Source organism: Bos taurus, chromosome 1 (genome assembly GCF_002263795.3).
Source record: "Bos taurus isolate L1 Dominette 01449 registration number 42190680 breed Hereford chromosome 1, ARS-UCD2.0, whole genome shotgun sequence".
NCBI classification, from domain to species: domain Eukaryota; kingdom Metazoa; phylum Chordata; class Mammalia; order Artiodactyla; family Bovidae; genus Bos; species Bos taurus.
This window is the reverse complement of record NC_037328.1, coordinates 151,561,696-151,587,118: the sequence shown is the minus strand read 5'-3', so window position 1 is coordinate 151,587,118 and position 25,423 is coordinate 151,561,696. Positions and strand designations below refer to the sequence as shown.

Below are 25,423 nucleotides of genomic sequence, written 5' to 3'. Positions count from 1 at the left end.
TCACTGTACTGTAGCATTTGTAGATAAACCACCCAGTATCACAGTGATGTTCAAAACTCCCTGTGAGTAGAGCCTCTATGGCAGAGGTTCCTTACAAAAAAAGAACACCCACTGGACCTGGCACAGTGTCCTTCTGGTCATCGGTGTCCACCCAGCGTGCTGGTTTGTTCTCCTTCGTAGGAGGGCCATGAGGAGAGACTGCAGTGCAGCTGCAAAGGGTGTTGGGAAATACAACCTGAGCCAGGAGGACAAGTGTTTGAAAACTATTTCATGGAGAGAAAGGGAAGTGAGAAGCAGCTGAGCCCCTGCCTTGAGGTGTGTGGAGGGTTATTACTACAGAGAACTAACCAGCCGACTCCAAGACAGCAAGCATCAGAGAAACTGGGAGCCATAGCAGTGGAAAACCCTGGTTTAGACTCAAGTAGAAACTTTCTGAAGGCAAGATTTATGGATGTTGTCATGGGCCAGGTGACTAAATGTAAGTGGGCAAGACACTGCCTTTCTCTGAGGCCTTCTCTAGGAGTGGTCACTCGCCTGGCAAGGGCGACCTCCATCTGTCCTGGAGAAGCAGGATTAAGATGCCTTTTAGAGACCCTCTCCAGCTTCCTAATATTTTCTGTGAAAGTGCTAAGCTAAGCAGATCAGAACTGAAATATAGTACTCCTCCATAAAATGCAGAAAGCGGTGCTTGTTTCCTGAAGTTGGTGCAAAGATGAAATGATGTTGCTCCATGCACCAGTGCCTGGGATATAGCAAACACTCAAGAGAGTAGTTCTTGTTTTAGTTAGGACTGTGATCAGTTTCTTGATAGTGAACTGAACTCCATTTAATAATATTAAAGTCTGCATTGTTAAGGAGCTGAAACTGGGATTAGCATCATTGAACAAACTCAGAATTACGAAAAGAAACAGGTTGGTGTATGAAACTCACAAAATAAAATGCTTGCACATTAGAAGCTGGAACCAGCCTACGCTAATGAAGTTGCTATGAGAGGTAGTGGCTCAAGAGCTCTGTGACTGGATACACAAAAGAAAAGTGAAAGTCACTCAGTCCTGTCTGACTCTTTGTAACCCCATGGACTATACAGTCCATGGAATTCTCCAGGCCAGAATACTGGAGTGGATAGCCTTTCCCTTCTCCAGGGGATCTTCCCAACCCAGGGATGGAACCCAGGTCTCCCGCATTGCAGGCAGGTTCTTTACCAGCTGAGCCACCAGGGAAGCCCAAGAATACTGGAGTGGGTGGCCTATTCCTTCTGCAGTGGATCTTCCCCACCCAGGAATTGAACTGGGGTCTCCTGCATTGCAGGCGGATTCTTTGCCAACTGAGGTGCGAAGGAAGCCCAGAGTCCTTCTAATTCCCTGTCTTTATTGGGAGCCCCCATTGTCCTTTGACTTTATTTAGTCACAGAAAAGGCAACTTAATATCCTGACTCAAATAATCGATGGTACCTGTGATACAAATTTAAACAGACACAATTCCACCCTCCCACTCAAAGGTATGTGCATCACATACAGCTTAAGAAAAATGTATTTTGTTGAGTTTTTCTTTTAAGCTTTGGAGGACTGACAATCCCACTTACAGTTTCTACCCAAATCACCTGGAGACTCCTTGCTCCTTTATTGAAGGAGTTTATCTCAAAAGAACACCAGTGGAGGTTCAAATTCTTGACCAGAGCAGTATTGGCTTCAACATTCCTTGGGCAGAAAAAGAGTTAAACATGCAGTTAAACATGCAGTTAAACATGCAGTTAAACAAACAGGCTTGGTTCCAAGGTTCATTCATCCTACAAATGTTTAGTGAGCAACTGAAATATGCCAGATGCCATCTGAGACCCTGGGGACACAAGAGTAAGTAGAAAACCAAAAGACCTCACCCACTAGAGGATGGAGCTATGCAGGGTTGTCCAGAGGGCTCAGAACAAATGGATGGGAACCTAATACCAGGCATCGCTCAAGAGAGATGATGTTACTACTTTTACATTTACCCTCGGCTTCTTTTTGAATTTATTTTTAATTGGAGAATAATTACACTATTGTGATGCTTTCTACTGTATAGCCACATGAATCAGCCATAAATATGTCATTTGTTAGTATTTTAGGAGCAGAGCTCAAAATTTTAATGACACAATACATTTTTATTTGGAGGCCATATTACAAAGCCATCATCTGTTTCATAACCAATGTGACTCTTCCACATCTCCATTTGTCTGAGAGTTCAGCAGAATCCATCTGAAATTCAAAACTGGTGTAGACGTGTATGGCAGATCTCAGACGCAGCTGCTCTGACAACATGGGCTCATTTCCCTGTGATTCTGAGTGAACAGATTGTGTGACCCCCCTCTTGGACATTTTTCATGATGGTGTGAAGCTGAGTGATGAGCCATTCATTCTTCTGGAACGAAGGCTATTTTGATTGAAAAAACTTTAACCTCAGCTTTGTTCTGTCCCAAAGGTTTTCTCTTATGATTTGTTGGGCAATTACCTCTTAATTCTGGTGGACTTTTATTTGCTGCATGTGAAGAATTCTAGAGTAGAATGGGCCTCCCTTTACAATATACTTACAAGAAATGTATCCTTTTTGGCTAGCCTTATTTTCTTTCCTTTACTCTGCTGTTTAGCATTCCCAGTGAAAGAAACATTAGGTGTAATAACTGACATCACAGATTTTTCTACTGATGAGGCACAGGTGAAATTTGGCGGAGAGGCGGGGGTTGTGGGTAGTGGAAAACTTCAGCACTCTGAGCACCCAGGCTTTTTATTTTCTGAAGGATTTCCTTTGTTGATAGAGAATTGTCTAAAGAAAGAAGAGAACTCAGAGTATTAATTGTATCTTCTCGAATGCACACAGTTTTGGAACCCATGATGTTGAGAAAGGAAAGAGCAAGGTATCACCCAGAGCCATAGACTGAAGATCACGTTGCCAACCTGTGGACCATCCAAGCTGGCGCAGCTTTGAATCCACAGGATACTGAGCAATCGAAAAATTGAACCTAACGCAGGGTGCCCAGCCTGGCACTCTGTGATGACCTAGAGGGGTGGGGTGCTCAAGAGGGACATGATTTATGTAGGAAATAGCTCAGCTGGAAATTTCATGACCTCCAGTTGAGCTGTTTCCTAGAGGAAATCCTGAAGGAAATCAGTCCTAAATATTCACTGGAAAGATGCTGAAACTGAAGCTCCAATACTTTGGCCACCTGATGCGAAGACTTGACTCGTTGGGAAAGACCCTGATGCTGGGAAAAATTGAAGGCAGGAGGAGAAGGGGAGGATGAGATGGTTGGAAGGCATCACTGACTCGATGGTGATGAGTTTGAGCAAGCTCCAGGAGTTAGTGATGGACAGGGAAGCCTGGCATGCGGCAGTCCATGGGGTCACAAAGAGTCAGACATGACTGAGCGACTGAACTGAACTGATATAGGCATGATCATGGCTGAGTTGTGTTGTTGTATGGCAGAAACCAACACAACGTTTTAAAACAATTTTCCCCCAATTAAAAATGAAAAGTGAACCAGAGGATACCTTTATTTTAACTCCCCAACTCAGCTTGGGTAATTTTTCTGTAATATGCTAACAGTAGTTGCTCAATGCTGTGTGGTAGGATGAATGATCTCTAAGAGCACATCTGCCGAACTTTATTGATTAGGAGATTACTTGGGGGAGGGGGAGGGGAGAGCACAGTCCCCCTGGGGTCCTCCATGTTTAAAAAAAACATGCGCTAGCATCGGTGAGTAGGAAGTATGGCTTTAGGTTGACACCACCATGTTGCCACAGGATTAAACGTGAAGCCTAAGTTACCAACTAGCTGCCACATTTTAGACTCACAGAACACACACTAGTGCACCAGGGGCGGCAGTCTCTGGGTGACATGGTGAAAGCTGTGTTCTGAGGTAGGTTTGAACCCTTGATACAGAACTGCAGTCATCCAAGTAGCTCAGGCAGAGCGTGGAAGGCAGGTCTTACGTGGGGAAAGCAAAGTTTAAGCTGGAGGTGTCTTTGTTCCACCCTCCTCTGGGCTCACTGTCCTCATTGCTGAAATGGTGGAACTGGCTTCTGAGATTCCTTCTAGCTCTAGCATTCTGTGACTTGCTTCCCTGAACCCTGACAGTTGGCAGGAAGAGGTGACTTTGCCCCTGTCACATGGTCTGATCCACATTCTCTGGATGTGGTTTCCTGGTCCCTGATCACAGTGCAGACGAAGTCATGACACGATTCACTGGAAAGATTGCCCAGACACCTAAGAAAAGCCACTAGTAATTAAAAGCCATTAATGAATTATTAATAATTAATAAAGACTAATTGTGTCTGCTGGTGGGTTAGGCAAGAGTAAAGACCCTGTGCGCACAGGCCCCTGTTGACAAAGCATCCCCATTTGGTTCCCACTGCCCACCCCTTTTCTGCCGCCTGACCACCACAGGCTCTTCTTTAAATTAATTTTTATTGAGGTGTAGTTGACTTACAGTGTTGTGTTAGTTACTGCCGTACAGCAAAGTGAATCAATTACACAGTCACATATAATCCCTCTTTTTTCAGGATCTTTTCCCATATAGGCCATTACAGAGTATTAGAGTCCCCCGTGCTACACAGTCAGTCTGTTCAGTGGCTCAGTCGTGTCTGACTCTCTGTGACCCCGTGGACTGCAGCACGCCAGGCCTCCCTGTCCATCACCAACTCCTGGAGTTTACCCAAACTCATGACCATTGTGTCAGTGAGGCCATCCAACCATCTCATCCTCTGTTGTTGCCTTCTCCTCCTGCCTTCAATCTTTCCCAGCATCAGGGGCTTTCCAAATGAGTCAGTTCTTTGCATCAGGTAGCCATCAAGTATTGGAGTTTCAGCTTCAGCATCAGTCCTTCCAGTGAACACCCAGGACCGATCTCCTTTAGGATGGACTGGTTGGGTCTCCTTGCAGTCCAAGGGACTCTCAAGAGCCTCCTGCAACACCACAGTTCAAAAGCATCAATTCTTCGGTGAGAAGGTAGACTGCGGTGGTATCTACCTGATACCAGTAACATGCTTTTCAGTTATGAACTCATTTTGTGTGCACACTTGCTCTTTTAAAGAGTAACATGACTGTTCTGTTTCACAGATGAGAAAAGAGAGGCATAGCTGCTTGTCCTCCAGCTAAAGGGAGAGTCACTGATTTAAACTCAGACCAGTGTTCTTAGGGCCCACTGACGTTCTGCCTCCCCGGGGACCCTCTGAGAGGAAGGGGGCTCTTTTGCTCTCTGTAGCCCTCTGAACCATCCTGGGAGGTTCCACAGCCCCACCCATGAAGCTCTTCTGGCTTTTGCTTCTTGCAGATTGACGACACAGGCAGATTCCAAGTCATCATTATCCCATCCGGAGCTGACTCTGCACCAGCACTCGAGGGACTCCAGCGGTGTACTTTCTGCTACGGTGAGACCCCCGGGGAGTGTGTAACTTGCTCAGGTCATTCAGCAGCACAGTGAGTCACTATCGAAAGGAGGGGCTGGAACTCGGCAGCAGCAACGTGAGTGATCTTGGGAAAGTCTCCCCGTGGCTCACCCTGCCACACAGCCTCGTCCACAGATGGATCCTCTCAGCTCATGCACGTTCTGGGAAACAGGAATCATTTTTAGAAAACCTCAGCCTGTCTCATGGCCAACTTCCTTGTGCAGTGAAATACTTTTATGAGCTTTCTAAACCTCAAATGTTCATAGTCCCAAAGAAATGCTTTATGGTGGAAGTGGAAGTTAGCAGAAATGGATTTCTCACTGGAAAGAGGCTTTCTCAAAGCCCCAAATGTTAGGGATTCGAAAGATTTGCGATGCCGATTTGCCTGTGACTGCTTTACACACAGTATGTAGTTCTAGCTAGAGAACTGGCCAAAACCTGCATTTGAGTGTTCTAATAATTTGAACATGCTAATAATTACAAGAGTGGGAGTCGCTGAGGTTTCTGGTGGGTGTGATAGCTAATGGTTATCAGACATTCATTATTAGCCGCACACTGTTGTAATTGCTTTATGTAACAGTGATGGTGGTGATGATAATTTTTACTACTCAGGCTGTTGGGTTTAACGCTTTCCAAGTGTAGTGCAGTGCAAGTTGCTCAGTCATGTCTGACTCTTTGCAACCCCAGGGACTTTACAGTCCATGGAATTCTCCAGGCCAGAATACTGGAGTGGGTAGCCTTTCACTTCTCCAGGGGATTTTCCCAACTCAGGGATCGAACCCAGGTCTCCCGCATTGCAGGTGGATTCTTTACCAGCTGAACCACCAGGTATGCATTCCAAACACCCTTCTAATGGTTTTATTTGATCCTTATAATGGCCCTAAAATTTTTGAATGACTATTAGATCCATTTTACAGATGAGGTGAAATAATTGGCTCACAGCCAAATCGAAATCAAGAAAGCTAGTTTTAAGACGCCTGCAGTTTATGAGAAACACAGATCGCACTATACTGTTCCCCGAGACTCTGAACTTGGCCTTGAAGTAAGCAGTTAATTCCTCTCCTCTCCACATGTGTCAATGAGACGCTCCTTCTGGCCATGTGAGTGATTCATGGGCCAGTGGCAACTGAGAGAGAGGGGGATTCTCTCTTCACACCCCTCTCTTCCTGCTGTCTTGCCCTCTGCTGTGCTCTGATCAGTCATTTCCCCCAGCCCGAGGAGCTCACCAGACTGCGGGCAGACTCTTCCCCCTCGAGTTCTCAGCTGTGGGTTCAGACTCCTCAGTGACACATGTGCCAGTGTGATTTGTGGTCAGAAGTGGTCCGCGTGTGTCTGGAGATAGATCTGGGCTCCATTTCTTGGCTTAAAGCCTTGTCTCTGAGGCACATAATGGAAGGTATTTTGGCTGTTGTTTCCCGCAATTAAGAAACCCCACAAAACTGAGCAAATGGGCAGGCTGCTGTCCCTGGTTTGAAATATGTATTTATTTGTTTGGCTCTGCTGGGTCTTAGGTGCAACACACGGGATCTTCAGTTGTGACATGCGAACTCGTAGCTGCAGCATGTGGGATATAGTCCCCTGACCAGGGGCTGAGCCTGGGCCCCCCTGCGTTGGGAGCTCGTAAGTCTTAGCCACTGGACCATCAGGGGCCTTCCCAGAGTTTATATCTTTATTGAGCAAGACGGGAGTTCTGAAGTTTGCTCCATCCATTAAGGATCTGCACTCTGGTTATTACCCTTTCATCTAATCCCTTTTATTCATGGCTGGGCCCTTGTCTAAGTACTGGCTGTCCACATGCGTGGCTTTTCATTTCTCTTTGGTTTTTAAAGAGAAAAGTCTCTTTAATGCTCATCCTTAACCATCAACTGGAGAAGGCAATGGCACCCCATTCCAGTACTCTTGCCTGGAAACCCCCATGGATGGAGGAGCCTGGTAGGCTGCAGTCCATGGGGTCGCTAAGGGTCAGACACGACTGAGGGACTTCACTTTCACTTTTCACTTTTGTGCATTGGAGAAGGAAATGGCAACCCACACCAGTGTTCTTGCCTGGAGAATCCCAGGGACGGGTCAGCCTAGTGGGCTGCCATCTATGGGGTTGCATAGCGTCGGACACGACTGAAGCAACTTAGCAGCAACCATCAACTGTTATTGAAAATGTAGGACTGCAGAGTGTTGGCTCTATAAGGGCTCTCGAGGTGCATCTAATCCAACCATCTCATTCTATGGAACTGGAGCCCGGTGGAGGCTTGGACAGGAGCACACAGCATGTTTGTTACTGGGGACAGCCAGACCAGAGCCCAAATATCCTGACTTTCAGGCCAATGGGCCTCCCCACCCTGCGGCACCGTGTGGCCCTGCCTCGCACAGTACAACACTGACTTCATATGCAGATACTTCTAGAAATGCTGATGTCCTTTGGCAAAATGATTTTATTCTCCTGCCCTCAGGTTCTTTGGTAAAATTAGAAGATTAGATGACCTCTAAGATCCTTTAATTTCCAAGTTTTTTTGTTCCTCTGAGTATTGTGGTCAGATTCAGTAAAATGCACTCTGTTTTATTACTACACCTTCTTTTAAAAAATGAGATATGCACACATTAAAATGACCTCATATTTTATGAAAGCCCATTAACATGTAGTATTTATATTCATTTATTTAATAAATACGTACTGAGCTTTCAACTGATAGGTATAACATATAAGTGATAGCTCTGTCCTTAATGTCTCTACAAAAAAAAAAAAAAAGACATCGAGTTATAAACCTTTATTTAAATTGAAATAAAAGATGCACTGCTTTTTTGCACTCCTACATTTTAAGCATATTTCTTTTCATAATAAGGTAGTGTGTGTAGAATGACAGGGGTCCTTGGTTTAACCTGTATATTATCAATTAGAGAGGTCATTACTTTTTATGTCATGATACAGTAAACACACACACAAGCATGAGATCAACTGTCCAGGTCGATCTTTACAAACTTAGAACTCAGCCAAGATGAAACTTCTGTTGAAAGCAACCTAATTTCAAAGAGTCAGATAGCGTCAGTGAATGGAACTCAAAACACGGGCTGAGTATAAAATCTGTACTTTGCGGATCAGGGTGCAAACCATATTCTAGGAAATGTTCTGTTGCTGACCTCAAAGTCATTCAGTTACTATATTAACATCAAAGATCATGCAGCCTCCAAATGTCGAAATGTTTGAGATGCTATCTTCCCTTTTTCTGTCTGTTTCTGTTTAGTAACCCTAAATGACTTTTGGTCTGCAGATGTATGCAAGCCGGACGCTTCTTGCGATCAAGCCAGACCACCCCCTGTGCCATCTTACGTGGACGCTGCTTTCCTTCTGGACGGCTCCCGGCATGTGGGAAGTGCAGAATTTGAAGACATACGAGGATTCTTGGGGGCGCTGTTAGATCACTTCGAAATCACCCCAGAGCCCGAGTCCTCTGTCACCGGAGACCGGGTGGCCCTATTAAGCCTCAGTCCCCCTCACTTCCTACCCAACACTCAGAGGAGCCCTGTTAGAAGCGAATTCAACCTGACCACCTACAAGAGCAAACGCCTCATGAAGAGACACGTGGAAGAATCCGTTCAGCAGCCAAATGGAGATGCTTTTATTGGTCACGCCCTCCAGTGGACTCTGGACAATGTCTTCTCAAGGACACCCAATCTGAGAAGGAATAAAGTCATTTTTGTGGTATCTGCTGGGGAAACCAGTCACTTGGACAGGGAAACCTTAAAGCAAGAATCCTTGAGGGCCAAGTGTCAAGGTTATACCCTGTTTGTGTTTTCCCTTGGGCCTTCTTGGAATGACCAGGAACTGGAAGATCTAGCCAGCTACCCTTTGGATCACCACTTGATCCAGCTTGGCCGCATTCATAAGCCTGACCACAGATACGCTGTGAAGTTTGTGAAGGCTTTTATAAGCTCAGTCAGGCGTAAGTCATAAAATCATATTCTTTCTTGCACATTTCAGTATATTTGGGATTCCCCAAAGAAGGGCTGATGAACTGACATGGATTCTTGGAAGCCTCTGTCTTCAAGGGCACTGCAGGGTGAGAAAGGAAAACAGGGAATGATGGATGGTGCAGGGAGGAAGCCTATGATTTCTAAGCATTGAATTCTCTGGCTCCTCTTTTTTATGCCTCTGGTTTCTATGGAGAAGCAGTCATAACAAACAGCTACTCACACATCTGTAGTCACAGCCGGGATACTAGCCACAAAGTAGAAACGCTTGCCATATAACATTATCACGCTGCCCTTTGATGGAAAGTTTGACCAGTTAACACTCCGAGAGAGAGCTAGAGAAAAATTCAACAATCCTTGGCTTTGCTTTTACAAGTTCTAAAGGCAGAGTCTGAAGTTTTAGGAGGTACCACTTTACATGTCAGAATGAAAGATGCATCCTTGCAAAACTTTCTTAGCTTTGTTAATGATTCTTTATGACGCCAGTAATTAGTGTAACTGTTGCCCATAAAAAAAGAAACATGGGTTATATTTCTTGGCAGGAGCTTGTCTCGAAAGTTTGCAATTCATTTTGAATGCAGCAGGATGGATTCAGAGAAGCCTGGTCCTGATATGGCTATGGAGGTCGAAAAGCACTGTCAGACTTCTGATGATTTTACTTTTGGAGTTCAGACAAGGGAAAGCGGACATGCAGGCTAAAGGGCACCCAGTGCCACATCCTAGGTCGCAAACTTGTCACTGACATTCACCGTGAGACCAGCTAAGGCTGCAGCTGCAAAGACCCTGACTGGTCAGGGCCGGGGAGGTCTGAGGGGCCTTGGGGAATAGTCGGTGGGGCTGATGCCGTGTCCTCGAGTTCTCTACTACTCGAGGAGTGAGTCTAGGACCAATGTCCCAGCATCTCCTGGGAGCCTGTGAAAAATGCGGACTCTCCCGCCCCACCCCAGACATTTTGTTCCAGAATCTGCATTTTATCAAGATCCCCAGTGATTCCTATATACATTATATGGTTTGAGAAACACTGATGCACGAGGCATATGCTCCTAGAATAAAATTTCTGTGGATTGGGTTCTGGAATAGGAACCAGAAAGAAGAGCTGGGAAAATGAGGGGGAAAAAATAAGTGAAGGCCAGGGGTCGTTTGGAAAGAAGAACTCATGAGGCATTTGTAAGGGTAAAACAGAAGAGCACCTTGAAACTCAGCCACTGAAAAGCCACTGACTCTGTTTATTAGCATTCCCCTCCCCCTCCTTCCTTCTCCTCTCTGCAAACGTGTTCTCCTGTCCTTCAGATCAGATCAGATCAGATCAGTCGCTCAGTCGTGTCCGACTCTTTGCGACCCCATGAATCGCAGCACGCCAGGCCTCCCTGTCCATCACCAACTCCTGGAGTTCACTCAGATTCATGTCCATCGAGGCAGTGATGCCATCCAGCCATCTCATCCTCCGTCATCCCCTTCTCCTCCTGCCCCCAATCCCTCCCAGCATCAGAGTCTTTTCCAATGAGTCAACACTTCGCATGAGGTGGCCAAAGTACTGGAGTTTCAGCTTTAGCATCATTCCTTCCAAAGAAATCCCAGGGCTGATCTCCTTCAGAATGGACTGGTTGGATCTCCTTGCAGTCCAAGGGACTCTCAAGAGTCTTCTCCAACACCACAGTTCAAAAGCATCAATTCTTCGGTGCTCAGCCTTCTTCACAGTCCAACTCTCACATCCATACATGACCACAGGAAAAACCATAGCCTTGACTAGACGAACCTTTTGCTTGTGGCTTGCAATGTTCCAGACCCTGAATTACAAGTGTCTGCTGATCCCAAATAAACCCATTTTCATGGAAAAGCAGAACAGAAAACACCTTGAAAGACTGAGAAATTTGTCAAGAAACACTCCTTATAAGGCAAAAAGTTGAAAGGAGGTTAAGATGGAATTTACTTCCCTGGCCCCACAAAATTCTTAGTGGTGTTTCATGGTAACGAGTCAAACTATATGATTAGATAAATCACCACCCAGGGAAAGGGGAGGAGATGCTTTAAGAAGAATTACTTGGGGTGGGTGAGAAATATATAAAGTGCTTGTGAAAAACTATAGTCATGACACCACTTTTCTAAAAAGTATCTAGAAATCTCCAACATTTATTTTTTTGTGTGTGTAATAAAGTTTTATTAAAGTATAAAGGAGATAGAGAAAGCTTCTGACATAGGCATCAGAAGGGGGCAGAAAGAGTACTCCCCTGCTAGTCTTCAGCTGGATGTTATACAGTCACTGCTGCTACTGCTGCTAAGTCGCTTCAGTCGTGTCCGATTCTGCGCAACCCCATAGACGGCAACCCACCATGCTCCCCCATCCATGGGATTCTCCAGGCAAGAACACTGGAGTGGGTTGCCATTTCCTTCTCCTAGAAATCTCCAACATTTAAACTATAGCTTTCAAAGTACAAAAAGTTGAAAAGATTTTGACATTCAGTTTAGCTGCTCAGTCATGTCTGACTCTTAGTGACCCCATGGACTGTAGCAGGTCAGGCCTCCCTGTCCATCATCAACTCCCGGAGCTTGCTCAAACTCATGTCCATTGATTTGGTGATGCCATCCGACCATCTCATCCTCTATTGTCTCCTTCTCCTCCTGCCTTCAATTCTGCCGTTAACAGGGTCGTTTCCAAAGAGTCAGTTCTTCGCATTAGATGGCCAAACTATGACTTTGACATAATCATATTCAATCCCACATCCTCCATTCAGAGCAGGCCCCCAGACCCACACGCACCTCTTCAATATTAACACATATGTAGGGGCTTCTCAGGTGGCTCAGGGGTAGAGAATCCACCTGCCAATGCAGGAGATGCAGGATATGTGGGTTCAATCCCTGGGTTGAGAAGATCCCCCAGAGGCAGAAATGGCAACCAACTCCAGTATGCTTGCCTGAAAACTCCCATGGACAGAGGACAGGCTCCAGTCCACGGGGTCACAAAGAGTCAGACACGACTGAGCAAATAGGCACACGGCACATTAGGTACCTACTTTGAGCCACTGACTGTTGAGGGACGGGGTATCAAGAAGGGACCAAAGTAGATCTGGTCCCAACCCTCCCAGGCATGCCCATCCAGCTCCCTAAGTAACTCCTGTTTATCCCGCTACTGTGACAGAATTGGCTACCAGACACAATTCACAGAATAAACATATTTTCTAAGCAAAACTACTACTGACAAAAGCTATTGCTGATACTTAGAGTGAAGACAGATAACGAAAAATCAGATGCGCATAAAGGAAACACCCCAGTCTGGGCCGTTCAGTCTAGAAGCACACAGCTCAGTCTGCAACAGCAGCTCAGGAGATGGTGCTGGGTCACAGTCCAGGACCAACTTGTAACTACGGGGACCCAGGATCACCAGGAAGAGGTTTAATCATGTTTAACATACAATTAAATTAAAGGCTTCAAGGAAATAAATAGTGCAATTTTAAAGTTTCTCATCAAAAAAAGGCTTTTTAATGTTTTAAATGGTATCGGAATAAGCATGCTTTAGTATTATGAAAAAATAATATATTTCAGATGAAATGAATCATAATGAATTAAACCCAAAATGGACCACAGTTACTGTTGCTGTTAATGATGCAGAGAACATAAAAGGAATATCCTTTTCCCTTTGCAATTTGGCATTTCAAAGGAGCAAATAAAAAATAACTATTCTGATTAGTTCAGGTCAGTTAGAGGCCAGACTTTTAGGATGGGCTCATGATTTCTCCTCTAATGTTCAATGGACTTTGGGAGCTAAGAGCATCTTACTGAAAAGTAAGTTGAATTCTCTACTTATACATTTGGCCGTCGTGACTTTTCTCAGCCTAGTTTAGAGACTCCATGAGAAATCTGCTTTCATCTCACGTGGCCACCCTAGTTGGTGTCTTTCTTTCATGGGTGTTGAGTACAGTGATGTGATGCTTTGCACGCAAAGCAGATTGCGGTCATGTTCATTGCTGTGAATAAGAGTCTCCTCACAGATTTTCTTTTTCTTCCTAGGTGCAATCAACAAATATCCACCAATAAATATCAAAGCAAAGTGCAACAGACTCAGCTCTATGGAGCCGCAGCAGCACCCACTCCAGTTTGTGCGAAGGTATAAACCTGCTTGGTATTTACTCGAACAATGAATGTGCCACCCTCTTCCCCTCCTTCTTTTCTCCCTCTTCCTCTATGCTATTTGGACAAAATATATCACTATGTGATAATAAGACATAAGTTGAGGGAACAAGAGATAATAAAAAACACCAGGTTGATCTGAAAACAGAGTTTTTTAAAACAGAAAATCTAATTGTTGAACTAAAACAACCAAAGGGACCCCCCAGTGGCAATGAGCAGACCAAATAACCAGATCTTGGTTTCTACGTATCATTTCCATTGAAAGGAATCAGGGTTTCTTCCAGAAACAACTAATCCTAGGCTGTAACAGGGAAAGTACAAGGTGAGCCTGGAATATTCATTATGCCAGAAAGCAAGAAAGTAGCAAAATAATAATAATAATAACAGTCATGTCACAAGGGCAAATGAGTTGTCTTGAAAGGGTTTACCACTGGCAGGATTTTGGACTATTTGAACATCAGAAAGAATAATGATGGTCGTGGATTACAGCACTGAATTTTAAAAATCCACAGCTCTATGTAGAGACCCAAAAAGAAAGGAGGGGAGGAAATGTTATTTTCTTATACAAGTATGCTAGCTAATAAATGAAGAAGTGGTAGAATGAGAAAACCAGGAGCTTGTAATCCCTGCTGTAATAACTGAGTCAGGCAAGAATCAAGGAATGCTAAACCCAGCCCCAGAGAAGCCTTCCCACACTTACTAATTACAAACAAGGGATGGTAGCCTTTCCTGCTGAGGTCTGGCCACACCTACTGTGACCAGGATCTGATACTATGTATCTCCTGAGGGGAGGCAGGGGAGACACAGTATCAAATGTGGGATTCTGGAGGGAGAGCTTTGACCCAACTCAAATAATGAGGAAACCACCAGACAATTCCAGAATGTGGAGGGTCCTTCAAAACAGCAGGCCTGTCTTCTTTCTAGGTGTCAACGTCACGAACAGCAGAGGCTGTGGGGTAATGTCCTAGGATGGGAGAGACCACAGACAAAATGGCCCGGTGGGGTGGTTGCATCCTAGAGCAGGAAAAAAAAAAGCCTCTATTAATGACATTTGGAGAAATGGCAACCCATTCCAGTACTCTTGCCTGGAAAATCCCATGGATGGAGGAGCCTGGTGGGCTACAGTCCATGGGGTTGCAGAGTGAGACACGACTAAGTGATTATAACACTTTCATAAAGTAATACTGAAATATACAAAGTGAAAATTGAAAAAGGAGTAGTTGCTATTAAAATATCATCAGAGCTGGAGATTTTAGTACATCAGTTTGAATAGTTGGGTCAAGCAGACAAAAATTAAAGTGATTTAATCATAAGTAACAAGCTTGAGTAGACTCATATAGAATTCTGCACAGAAAAATGAGACATTCTTCTGAACTTCTTAAATGGAATGTTAATGACTCTCCATCAGGGTAGAGAGTGTACAGATGTCTATTGTGCAGTTTTATTTATAAAGCAACTATCAACAAATCTCTAAGAACTGGCTTCATACAGTCCAAATTGATCACAATCAAGTTAGAAATTCATACATGCAATATTTTCACAGTCCATATGCTTTTAAATCAAAATCACATTTCTAAATAACTAATGAAAAAATTCATAATAAAACTTAGAAATATTGTTAGAACTACATAATAATCAAAATACTACATGCCAAAATTTGTGGGATGCTTGCTTCAGAATTCATATTTCAGCAAAGTTCATAGTTCCAATTCTCGTGTTAGGGGAATGTCTTTACAAACAATGTTATATTAGTTTCGGGTATGCAACACAGTGATTCAACATTTGTGTACATTACTAGATGATCACCATGACAAGTCTAGCTATTCTCCATCACCACTTAAAATTATAACCATATTATTGACTATATCCCATTTCGGTATGTTGCATCCCCATGACTTCTTTATTGTGTAACTAGAGGAGTTTGTGCCTCTGAATCCTCCTCACCTGCTTTGCCCATCCTCCCATCACCACTTAAAATTATAAGCATATTATTGACTATATCCCATTTCGGTATGTTGCATCCCCATGACTTCTTTATTCTGTAACTAGAGGAGTTTGTGCCTCTGAACCCTCCTCACCTGCTTTGCCCATCCTCCCACACGCCCTCCTGTCTACTAACCACCACTTCATGTTGATGAATCTGTTTCTGGGTTTTTTGTTCATTTGCTTTGCTTTTTAGATTCCACATGTAAGTGAAATCATATGGCCTTTGCCTTTCTCCGTCTGACATATTACACTTAGCATAATACTCTCTAGGTCCACCCATGTACAAATGGCAAAATTTCTCTCTTTTCATGGCTGAGTAATATAACATTGTGTATAAATTCCATATCTTTATCCATTCATCTATAGATGGACACTTAGGTTGCTTCCATATCTTGGGTATCGTAAATAGTGCTGCAGTGAACATACATACATCTTTTCAAATTAGTGTTTTCATCTTCTTCAGGAAAATACCCAAAAGTACAATTGCTGGATCATGTGACAGTTCTATTTTTAATTTTTTGAGGAATCTCCATACACTTTTCCATGGTATGTTAGGGAATCTTTTAAACTCTAAAAGCTAATGAGCTAGACATTGCTCTTAAGATGTAATAGAAAATATATACAAAAAAAAAATTAAATAACAAGATTCTACCATATAGCACAAAGAACTATATTCAGTGAAAGTTGCTCAGTCGTGTCTGACTCTTTGCAACCCCATGGACTATACAGTCCATGGAATTCTCCAGGCCAGAATACTCGAGTGGGTAGCCTTTCCCTTCTCTAGGGGATCTTCCCAACCCAGGAACTGAACCCAGGTCTCCCACACTGCAGGTGGATTCTTTACCAGTGAGCCACAGGGAAGCCCATTTAATACCCTATGATATTCATAATGGAAAGGAATATTATTTAAATATTATATTGAATATTTAAAAAAGAATGTGTATATATATGTGTGTGTGTGTGTGTAACTAAATCACTTTGCTCTATGCCAGAAATTAACACAACATTGTAAATCAACTATATTTCAATTAAAAACTTTAAAAATACTTCAGTAAAAAAATACTTCAATAAAAAAACAGAAACTAACACAACATTGTAAATTAACTATACTTCAATTTTTTTAAAGATGTAAAAATGTAATTAAAAATAATTTAAAAAAATTTTAAAGTGTTATAGGACAAAAACAGAAATACTCAAAGAATGGAATGAGATTAGAACATACTTTTTAAAAAATCTTAATTTAAAAAATTGCCAGCAACAAAGGCAAAAGTTAGTTATTTTAAAACAATAATATACACATAGATCATATCCTTTGCATGTACAAATATTACTTATTTTTTAAATTAGAAATAATTGAAATCAAGCAGTTAGGAGAGTGTCTCTTTTCAGTGTGAATCACACTGTACTAACACACACGTTCCCCACGTACAGCTGAAGTCAGAGTGCCCAGTCTGAGGCTGAGGCAGACGCCTCCGAGTGTGGCTTCTCTGGATGTGTGGAGGGTGCATCCCTGTGCGGTGACGGGCCGGAGAGCCCTTCCGACCCGGCTCCAGAAGCCGCAAGAAGCCTCTGCCTGGAGGCTGCTCACCTTGCTGGGAGGCAGGGGAACTGTCCAGCAGCAAGCGCTTCTGAAGTAAGGTTCCATAAGCCGGGGCAGTCAGTTCGGGAGGGGCAGGGCTCCCCCTGCTGCGGTGTCTGTCAGTGTGGAAAGGGCCCTCGAGTTTGCATGTGCATCAGGCTTCATATATTATAGATAACTGCAAGGCACATGCGGGAGCCAGCCTATCAAAATTAAAGACATTTTTGGAAAACCTTCCCACCCTGCATATCCTCCTGCTTCTGCACTTTGCCTTAAGATGTACTCAGTTCAGTTCAGCCGCTCAGTCGTGTCCGACTCTGTGTGACCCCATGGACTGCAGCATGCCAGGCCTCCCTGTCCATCACCAACTCCCAGAGCTTGCTCAAACTCATGTCCATCGAGTCGGTGATACCATCCAACCATCTCGCCCTCTGTCATCCCCTGCTCGGATTCTCCTGCATACCTGGAAGGGTGAGATGCCAGGAAACGCAGGGGCATATGGAGGAGACAAATCCACACTGCCGTCGGTGATTCCCTGACAGTGTGTTCAGCCAAGACTCCCCAGGCGTGTCCTGTCATCAAAGGCCGTAATAAAAGGTAACAAGCCACACGGCTGCTTCTGAAACTCCCTGCCGGAGCCTTTCAAGAACTGGGCACACGCAACTGAGGGAGACAAGAATGCCTGGCAGCAAGAGGCCTGGCCACCAGGATGACTTCCTTTGTCCTCAGAATGACTTGCATGAGAAGTAGGTCATTCCACTGTCAGATTCTGAGAAATACAGACAGAAGCTGGTACTTCTCCAAAGGGGAAAAAAAAAACATTGAACCAAATCACAAGCAACCAAGGAAACAGATGCCCATGAGGGAGAGATTGCAGGGCAGCCTCTACATAAGCACCTACATCCACTCAGACAATAAAAGACCAAAAGCCACCTGCCTATTCATCTCGGCAGGCAAGCACCCCTGCCAGACTTAGAAGCGATGGCAGGCCAGAACCAAAACAACTGAACTGTTAAAATAGGCACAGTTACCAGTGCCATGTAAATACACATCTATTGTAATTCTAATTTCCAACATGTGTTTTCTAGATGCACAAAATGTGTGAGATGAAAAGAATTCTTGAAATAAAAGCCATCTTGTCTGCATTTTCCACGCCACCACATCCAGTCAAGTAATAAATGCAGCTTGACTGATTCCTGGTCGTCTGCATAGTTGAAGGAATCTGTGATCACAGGGGAATGAAATCTGCAACTAGCCCCACCCATTTTTCTTTCCCAAGTTTTACTGGAGCTGGGCACAACTGCAAAATGAATGGACAGTATTTCATTCCTGTTTCTTCATCTTGACTACATGCTGTTTAAATTACCCATCAACAAAGGATCCGAACGACACAGAATGAGAGGAAGAAAATCAGCAAGTCTCTATGATTCCTGGAATAATCAAATCATTCTTACTGAGCGCTTAACCAATTATACACTCCATATATGACACAATGGAAAAGATGGAAGATTCAGAGATACAGTGTTTATTATGACCAACCCTATTAAGAATAAAAATACTCGAGGGGGGAAAGTAATATCACAATGCTGTAGAAGGAATTTAACTTTTTCTTAACAAAGAGGGAGGAGGAAGACAAAGACAGCTAAATTTGCTGCAAAAAGGATCGAATACAAAGGGAGAGCGTGAGGCTGGATGAGAGAAAGCAGTGCAGGCAAGGTAAACTCAGCCGTGTGTCCCAGGCCTGAGAGAATGTCCCCTCACTATCGCGGGGCCATGGTTTGTGCATATAGACAGTTACCACTTTGGAGGATTTGAGTTCATAACATTTAGTCTGGAAGTTAACAAGAAAATGGGGCTTCTCTGATAGCTCAGTTGGTAAAGAATCCGCCTGCGATGCAGGAGACCCCGGTTTGATTCCTGGGTCAGGAAGATCCGCTGGAGAAGGGATAGGCTACCCACTCCAGTATTCTTGGGCTTCCCCTGTGGCTCAGCTGGTAAAGAATCTGCCTGCAATGCAGGAGACCTGGGTTTGATCCCTGGGTTAGGAAGATCCCCTGGAGAAGGGAAAGGCTACCTACTCCAGTGTCTGGCCTGGAGAATTCCACGGACCATATAGTCCATGGGCTTGCAAAGAGTCGGACGTGACTGAGCGACTTTCACTTTCACTTTAACAAGAAAATATAGAGAAAAGCACAAGAGGGGAAGGTGTGCAGAAATCGCATTTGCCCTGGAATTGCACCAGGGCTGCCATTCTTGGTGACTGAAGGAGCTTGTTAATCAACATAGCACATTCATGAGAGCACGACAGAAGCCCAGACATGCTGTACACGAGGTGCAGTGGCCTCGGGGTCTGTGTTACAGGACTTATCTGTTGGTCTGATATCTCCCTTACCCGCAACCCTCACTACAGACCAAAGAAGAAAACGTGAGTGTGTGAGAGAGAGAAAGGGGGCAGCAAGATAACTTTCACTTCTTTTTACGGCCTTTACTTACTCATTTTCTAAATCATGATGCTTTTGTGAGAGAGATCGGATTGACAGCTGGACAAAGCAGAAAAATCCAGATGCAGAGGAAGGGACTATGGTGGATGTGGTGAGCGGCTGCCGCTGTCCTCCTGGTCTCAACATTCTGCAGTTCTCACGTATGACTCTTCCGCAATCAAAACACAGTGACCTATGCCACCAGGCCCCTCTCATTTTTAATTTAAAAGTACTCATGAAGAGTTCATAGCTTCCTAACTTCTGCCCCTGGCAACCTGCCCTCCTGCAGCCCTGCACCCGTGCATCCAGGTCTTCTGACAGCATGACGTTCATCCTTTCACTTTCTTATTCCAAATATCCTGAGAGTCCTCCGTAGTTTCCTGGGTAAAAACCTAGTTTCACGGAAGTAACACAGGACTCTTACTCTCAGAAGAATCCGGTTGTAGACTCAGCTCTGCCTCCCACGAGCCCCATACTCATGTCTGAGCAGCTGACACCTTGGGGCTTTGTCTCTCACAGCATTGGTGGTTTGTATTCTGACTTTCCACCTGAAGAAACAAGGATCCCTCTAGTTGAGTGGGCTGCTCAGCTAATAACTAGAGGACCTAGAATACAAGAGTGTTTCAGGACCCACGGCTCTTTCCACGGCCTCCCTGTAAGATAAGGTCGGAAACAGCTCCCTGTCCGTGCTGTCCACTTCTGTTGCCACCAGCTTTCAACTAAAAAAATCTAAAAATTCACTTCCTCTTCACACTACCCACATTTCAAGTGCTTGATTGCACACGGGGCAGCGGCTGCCCGGCCAGTGCAGCCCAGGGGACCTTTCCACCAGCACAGAAAGCTCGATGGGACAGGCTAGGACTTGTGGTCAGCAGCACTCGGCTTCTGACTTCCCCGACTTGCCGGTCTGGCATTCAGGGCCTCTCCAGGTCTGACCCTAGCTCCACTTTTTTGTTGGATTACTCTTGACTCCCAAACACCGGCGTGGCTGCCAGACTGGGCGCTACATCTGCATCCCCCACTGTACCTAACACAGTGCTTTCATTAGAGCGTGAACCTTTGGATGGATGGATGATGGATGGGTGGGAGGGAAACAGGAGGAAAGAAGGGGGAAGGAAGAGGACATCCACGCTTTCACTGGATCAGTACTGACAGCTAACGTGTGCTAAGCACGCCTCTGGTTTCCTGGGGTAACTATAGTGACCAGATATGGCTTCATGACACTTTCCGTCTGGGGTGGTGGGAGGGTGGGGAAATCACAAAGAAGTTTAGGAGTAAAAACTCAGATAGTTGTTAAGTTAGGAAAAAAGTAAGAGCATGTAGCGCTGAGTGTCTGGGGCAGGGACACCTGTACATACGGTGGTCTCTAACGAGGTACCACTCGAACCAAAATCTGGGTGAACAGGAGCCAATCATATGAAGTTCTGGGTAGAACATGCTCCACGAAAAAGAAACGTTGCTGTGAAAGTTATACTTTTGGGCACTTTGACAAGGTGTCTTATTCATCCCCCATTGAATCATCTCAGTGCACTTACCCTGAAGAAGGATAAAGCAAAGAATGGGTCCACAACCATTAGGAAGACAGGTTAATGCTGAGTCCGCTCCAGCTGACACGGTAATATTTATCTCCTATGTTGTCTCTCTGTGTAGCGTTGTTCCTGGGCCACACAGAGCTACCCTCAAAGAAGCTGCATTGCAGAAGGTGAAGTTCTTTCAACACAAAAATTACTTTTCAAAAATAGCAAGAGGCGGCAGAGATGGTACTGTTCAAAATTTTACCAGAAACATATTCCACGTCTTCGAAAATGGAAAAAGGGTGATAAAAGCAGCTCCCAAACAACATGCTAAACGAGGCGCTCCGAGAGTGTAACCTCAGGGAGCGTGGTCAGACTCTGGGCTCAGACAACTGCATTCACAGTCACGACGTCGGGCAACTTTACTTGCATTTCTCCCTGCATCCGAGGCCCAGTCTGAACATGCCACAGGTGGTGGGGCACCGTGCAACTTGACCCCTTGCACTCATTGGCAGTAAGATATATCTTGTGCATTTATTTGACCATTCCTGATAATTCTAGCACTCGGAGACGGGTATGTTCAAGAACTGTTATCATCAAAAGACAGAAAAATAAGAGGAGTGTTGTGAGGTCTCATGGAGATTCGATGTGAAGATAAATGTTGCATCACGTATGCATGTGTGCACACGGGCCAGCGCTCATGCTTTTCAAACTGCATTTCTGCGTCTAGTCCACCTTCTACAGGCCGAGCCCTTGCTTCTCAGCTTAGGACTGATGAGCTCTCATCTACTTAGCCAAAGGTTCATGTTTTGGAAGATCTCAGCATCAACCCTAGAAAGCAATGCTATTTGTATGCCTAACTTTGAAAATCTGACCTCCCACATGATTCTGTTTCAACCCACCTCTGTCTGCCGGGACTGACTGGACCTCCGACGGGCTTGTGCTCGAAGACTTCCTCCACCTTGTGTATTCTTGGCTTGGACAGAAACAGAGGTGAACTTCCCCAGCTCCCAATCCTGTTTAAACTCGCTGAAAATCAACTCATATTTGCTCAGAACATAAGCAGTATTTTGATAGTACTTTTCTGCTTTCCCATTACTGTCATCATCATTATTATTAACTAACCTGCGTACGCTCAGGCAAGAACAGTAAAGACCGAGCACGTCGTGGGTGAAGCTTTGCGTTGCCGGCCAGGTAGCTCCTGTTAATCGTGAGCAGCACCAAAGAGGACAGGCAGAGATCTAAACAGGGCTTAAGTGCACACTGAGTTTGGAAAAGACAAAGGTGTCCTTGTCCTCATCTACAAATTCTCATGGGGGCGCGGGCAGGGGAAATGCAAGAAGAGATCCCTGTGAGCGCCAGCAGGCAAGGCCTTCAAAGTGCATCTCGGGTGGCTCTTTCTTCTCACTCCCATCCAGAGCACACACCGAATTTTTAATCAACTAAACACTGAAGGAGCAGTACTCAAGTTAGACATAAAGTCAAGTTCTCAGAGCCTGCTCCACAGCCGGTCACAGGAGCCTGGCCGCGTAGACGGCCGTGGTCTCCGGGGAGAGGGGAGCCCTGCAGGGGTGGGTGAAGCACACGGCTACGGACACCAAGACCAGCAGGGACCCCGACTCTCCTCTTTATGCCTCTGCTCACAAAACCTGGGGAAGAGCCATCTGCAGTGTTTGCTCCAGATCACGCCTGCCATCCTTCCCCAGGCAACTCCACAGAAACGGCTCCCAATGTCTCCAAAGAGCAAGGAGGTAAACCGTTGTATCCACACTCAGGTAACAGAGAAGAATACAGCACATTGGCCTTCTTTGTGTATCCTAAATGGTGCTTAGGGGTTCAGGAAAAATTCAAGTACTGGAAATTGATGAGCAATATGTAAGAGGTATTTGAATAAAAGGGATTTTCCTGGTTAGCTTTGGATTAAGCAAAAATTCCTTTTCTTGTTGTTTATTGTTGGAAATACTATTAAAATATTATTTGTCTAGCCTCTCTGTATTGGTAAGTACGCCAAACAAATATCCTGTTGGTGATTTGAGATTCTTTTAGCATTTTGCAGCATATTTTTAATCATTAGTTAGTAAGGGGTCTGAAAACATAATGTAAATATTAAGTTCCTTTAAAAAATATTAATCCCTAATATTAGCATTTTTCCGTGATTTCTCTCTTTCTCTTAAAAGGGCAAGTACCACAAACTATAAATTAAATAAAAACCTTTTTAAACCAAGAATCACACAAAATAAGCAGCAATGCTCTTGATATAGAAAATCAAATTAACTGACTATAAAGGACAATTTCTTCTATTATCTCTGCACTGAATATGAGTCAAATGTATTAAAAAACAAACCTATGGATGTCCAAAAGAGATGCAAACTTACTGTGGCAGCAGGCGGTAACACTCAGAAACGATTCAACCAAAGGGCCTTTTTTAAAGCAGTGGAGGGTGGAGTGTTATTTAAGTGGGGAGAGTAAGTCGAAGAAGACGGGGAGAAACGGGCGGTGGCTCCATCTGTCCCCTCGGGATCTCCAAGTCTGTCCCTTTGTGGCTTAGCTAACGGCTCCAGGCTTAAGGCCCCTTTTCAGCCTAAGCTGATGTCTCAAAAACTTCCCCCAACCCCTTCAGACTCTAAACCTGACTTAGTAGCTAGAAACTCTGCCCATGTGGTCTCAGCAGAGCTTAAGGGAAACAGGCTCTGCAACGTGGCAGTGCCCACGTGAAACCTGCAAGTTTGGGCGATCCGCTGGCGCCCGGCCCAGTCCTGACCTGACGGGGCTGCCCGACTGCGTCACTGTTCTCGTGTCTCAACACCAAGGGCACTGAACCCCGTGCCCTGCACTAAGTTAGGTACATAATTACAGAAAGGGAAATTTTTGGCATACTTCTTAAACAAGTATTTTCCCTGGACTCAGGTTATCTGTTCAACTTGGTTTTACAGACTCACGCTAATTTCAAATCAAAATATTTCTGAACACCATAAACCCTTCGGCAAGTGGATGGACAGTGAGATGTGGATGGAGAAGTTCCTGTGCTAACAGTGATCGATAAATTTGAAGGGTTCATTTTAGTGGGGAAGACCAAATTTTGGACTCTTGAAAATATAGATTTTGGCATGTTTTTAACAGCTTAATCTTTTTATTTTTCTCTCTTCGTGCATTTAATAAATAATGCACACTGGATAAAAGCAAGTTGATGGGCCAAGTTTCAGAATTTATAGTAGAAACTATAAAAAAACAGTCATGATGACCAAGAAGAGACACATTTCTCTGGAGCTGACGCACAGGAGATCAAGTCTCCAGGGTTGAACATCTAAGAAGGATGGCTCTCAAACACAAGGGAGGAAAGATGGGCCGGAGCAGGACGAATGCCACAGGAGTGCCTGTGACACGGGTCCACACACCGCTGAAGGTTATTCTGCCCACGTTTATCGTTAAAAACACCAACAAAAACAGACAAAACCCTCTTAAGATGCTTGACTACAGTTTATTGGCTGGTTTGAATAGCATTTTTAATAGCAAAAGAAAAATGCATTTACATTGTAATAGCTTACAACAAACTTTCAACTGTCTTTAATACAAAGTAAATTGAGATCGTGTAAGTCATTTTAAATTCCTTATCTCTGTGATATATACAGTAAGAAAAGCGCCAGATACTGCTGTCTAGCTAATTCCAGCTGAGACACACACAAGGATGCCAGCAAGTTCCTTAGCCACCTTGCATGGGATCTGTTTAATCATGAAATAATAGCCATGATTCTGAAAACTAAGCAAAGGGATCTGCACTCACTCTGTTCTCTAAAAACACTTTTTCTCGAGTCACAGGGTATTGCTGTGTTTTTGCAAATTACACACATCTCCCGGGCTTCACTTCCAAACCTTAACAATGCCGTCCCTAGAGGCGGTCACGATGAAGCCCTGCGTGGTCTGGAAGGTGGCGACGTCCGTGATGATATCGTGGTGGCCCACAGGCAGGGACTCTGGGCCCCTCCGTGGGCCGTCGTCACTCGGTCCCACCTTCTGCTTGTTCTGAATCTCCTGTGTGGTGGTTAAAAGCAAGAAGGCCACAGTCAAAGGCGGGAGCACATCCTGCCGCCTGTCCGCACCCCTCCTTCTAAGGAGCACTGCTCTTTGTTTAGGCTGGCGCTGGTTCGAAGGAGCCACGCTTCACAGAGGCACCGCAGGGGAGTCCAAAGTGAGGGTCTAGGTGTCCAGTCCCTGGACTCCATAAGCACCACTTACAGACATGGAAACTTACAGACAGGCTGATAACCTGTGAGTGCTACCTCTGTCAGCTTCAAAGAACAAAGGGGAAGAACTGAGAGGCAGCGACGACCGGGGCTTGGACACACGTATGTGTCAGACGCT

The 25,423-nt window shown here is 44.6% G+C and overlaps 2 protein-coding genes across 4 annotated transcripts in view; one reads left to right on the top strand and one right to left on the bottom strand.

Annotated features, from left to right (window-relative positions):
* COL6A6 (collagen type VI alpha 6 chain) overlaps positions 1-23,051 on the top strand; it is a 115,992-nt gene extending 92,941 nt beyond the window's left edge. The window contains exons 33-36 of the mRNA XM_015474150.3: positions 5,303-5,399; positions 8,681-9,352; positions 13,386-13,482; positions 21,201-23,051. Coding sequence (XP_015329636.1) covers positions 5,303-5,399; positions 8,681-9,352; positions 13,386-13,482; positions 21,201-21,420 — 1,086 coding nt within the window. The 3' untranslated portion in view covers positions 21,421-23,051. The remainder of the gene's footprint in view (positions 1-5,302; positions 5,400-8,680; positions 9,353-13,385; positions 13,483-21,200) is intronic.
* A 1,471-nt stretch (positions 23,052-24,522) lies between these two features.
* PIK3R4 (phosphoinositide-3-kinase regulatory subunit 4) overlaps positions 24,523-25,423 on the bottom strand; it is an 86,465-nt gene continuing 85,564 nt past the window's right edge. For 2 of the 3 annotated variants that reach the window (XM_005202130.4, XM_025001065.2), the window contains exon 19: positions 24,523-25,093. In XM_005202130.4, coding sequence (XP_005202187.1) covers positions 24,923-25,093 — 171 coding nt within the window. In that variant the 3' untranslated portion in view covers positions 24,523-24,922. The remainder of the gene's footprint in view (positions 25,094-25,423) is intronic. The other variant, NM_001100314.2, reaches the window with a different exon arrangement.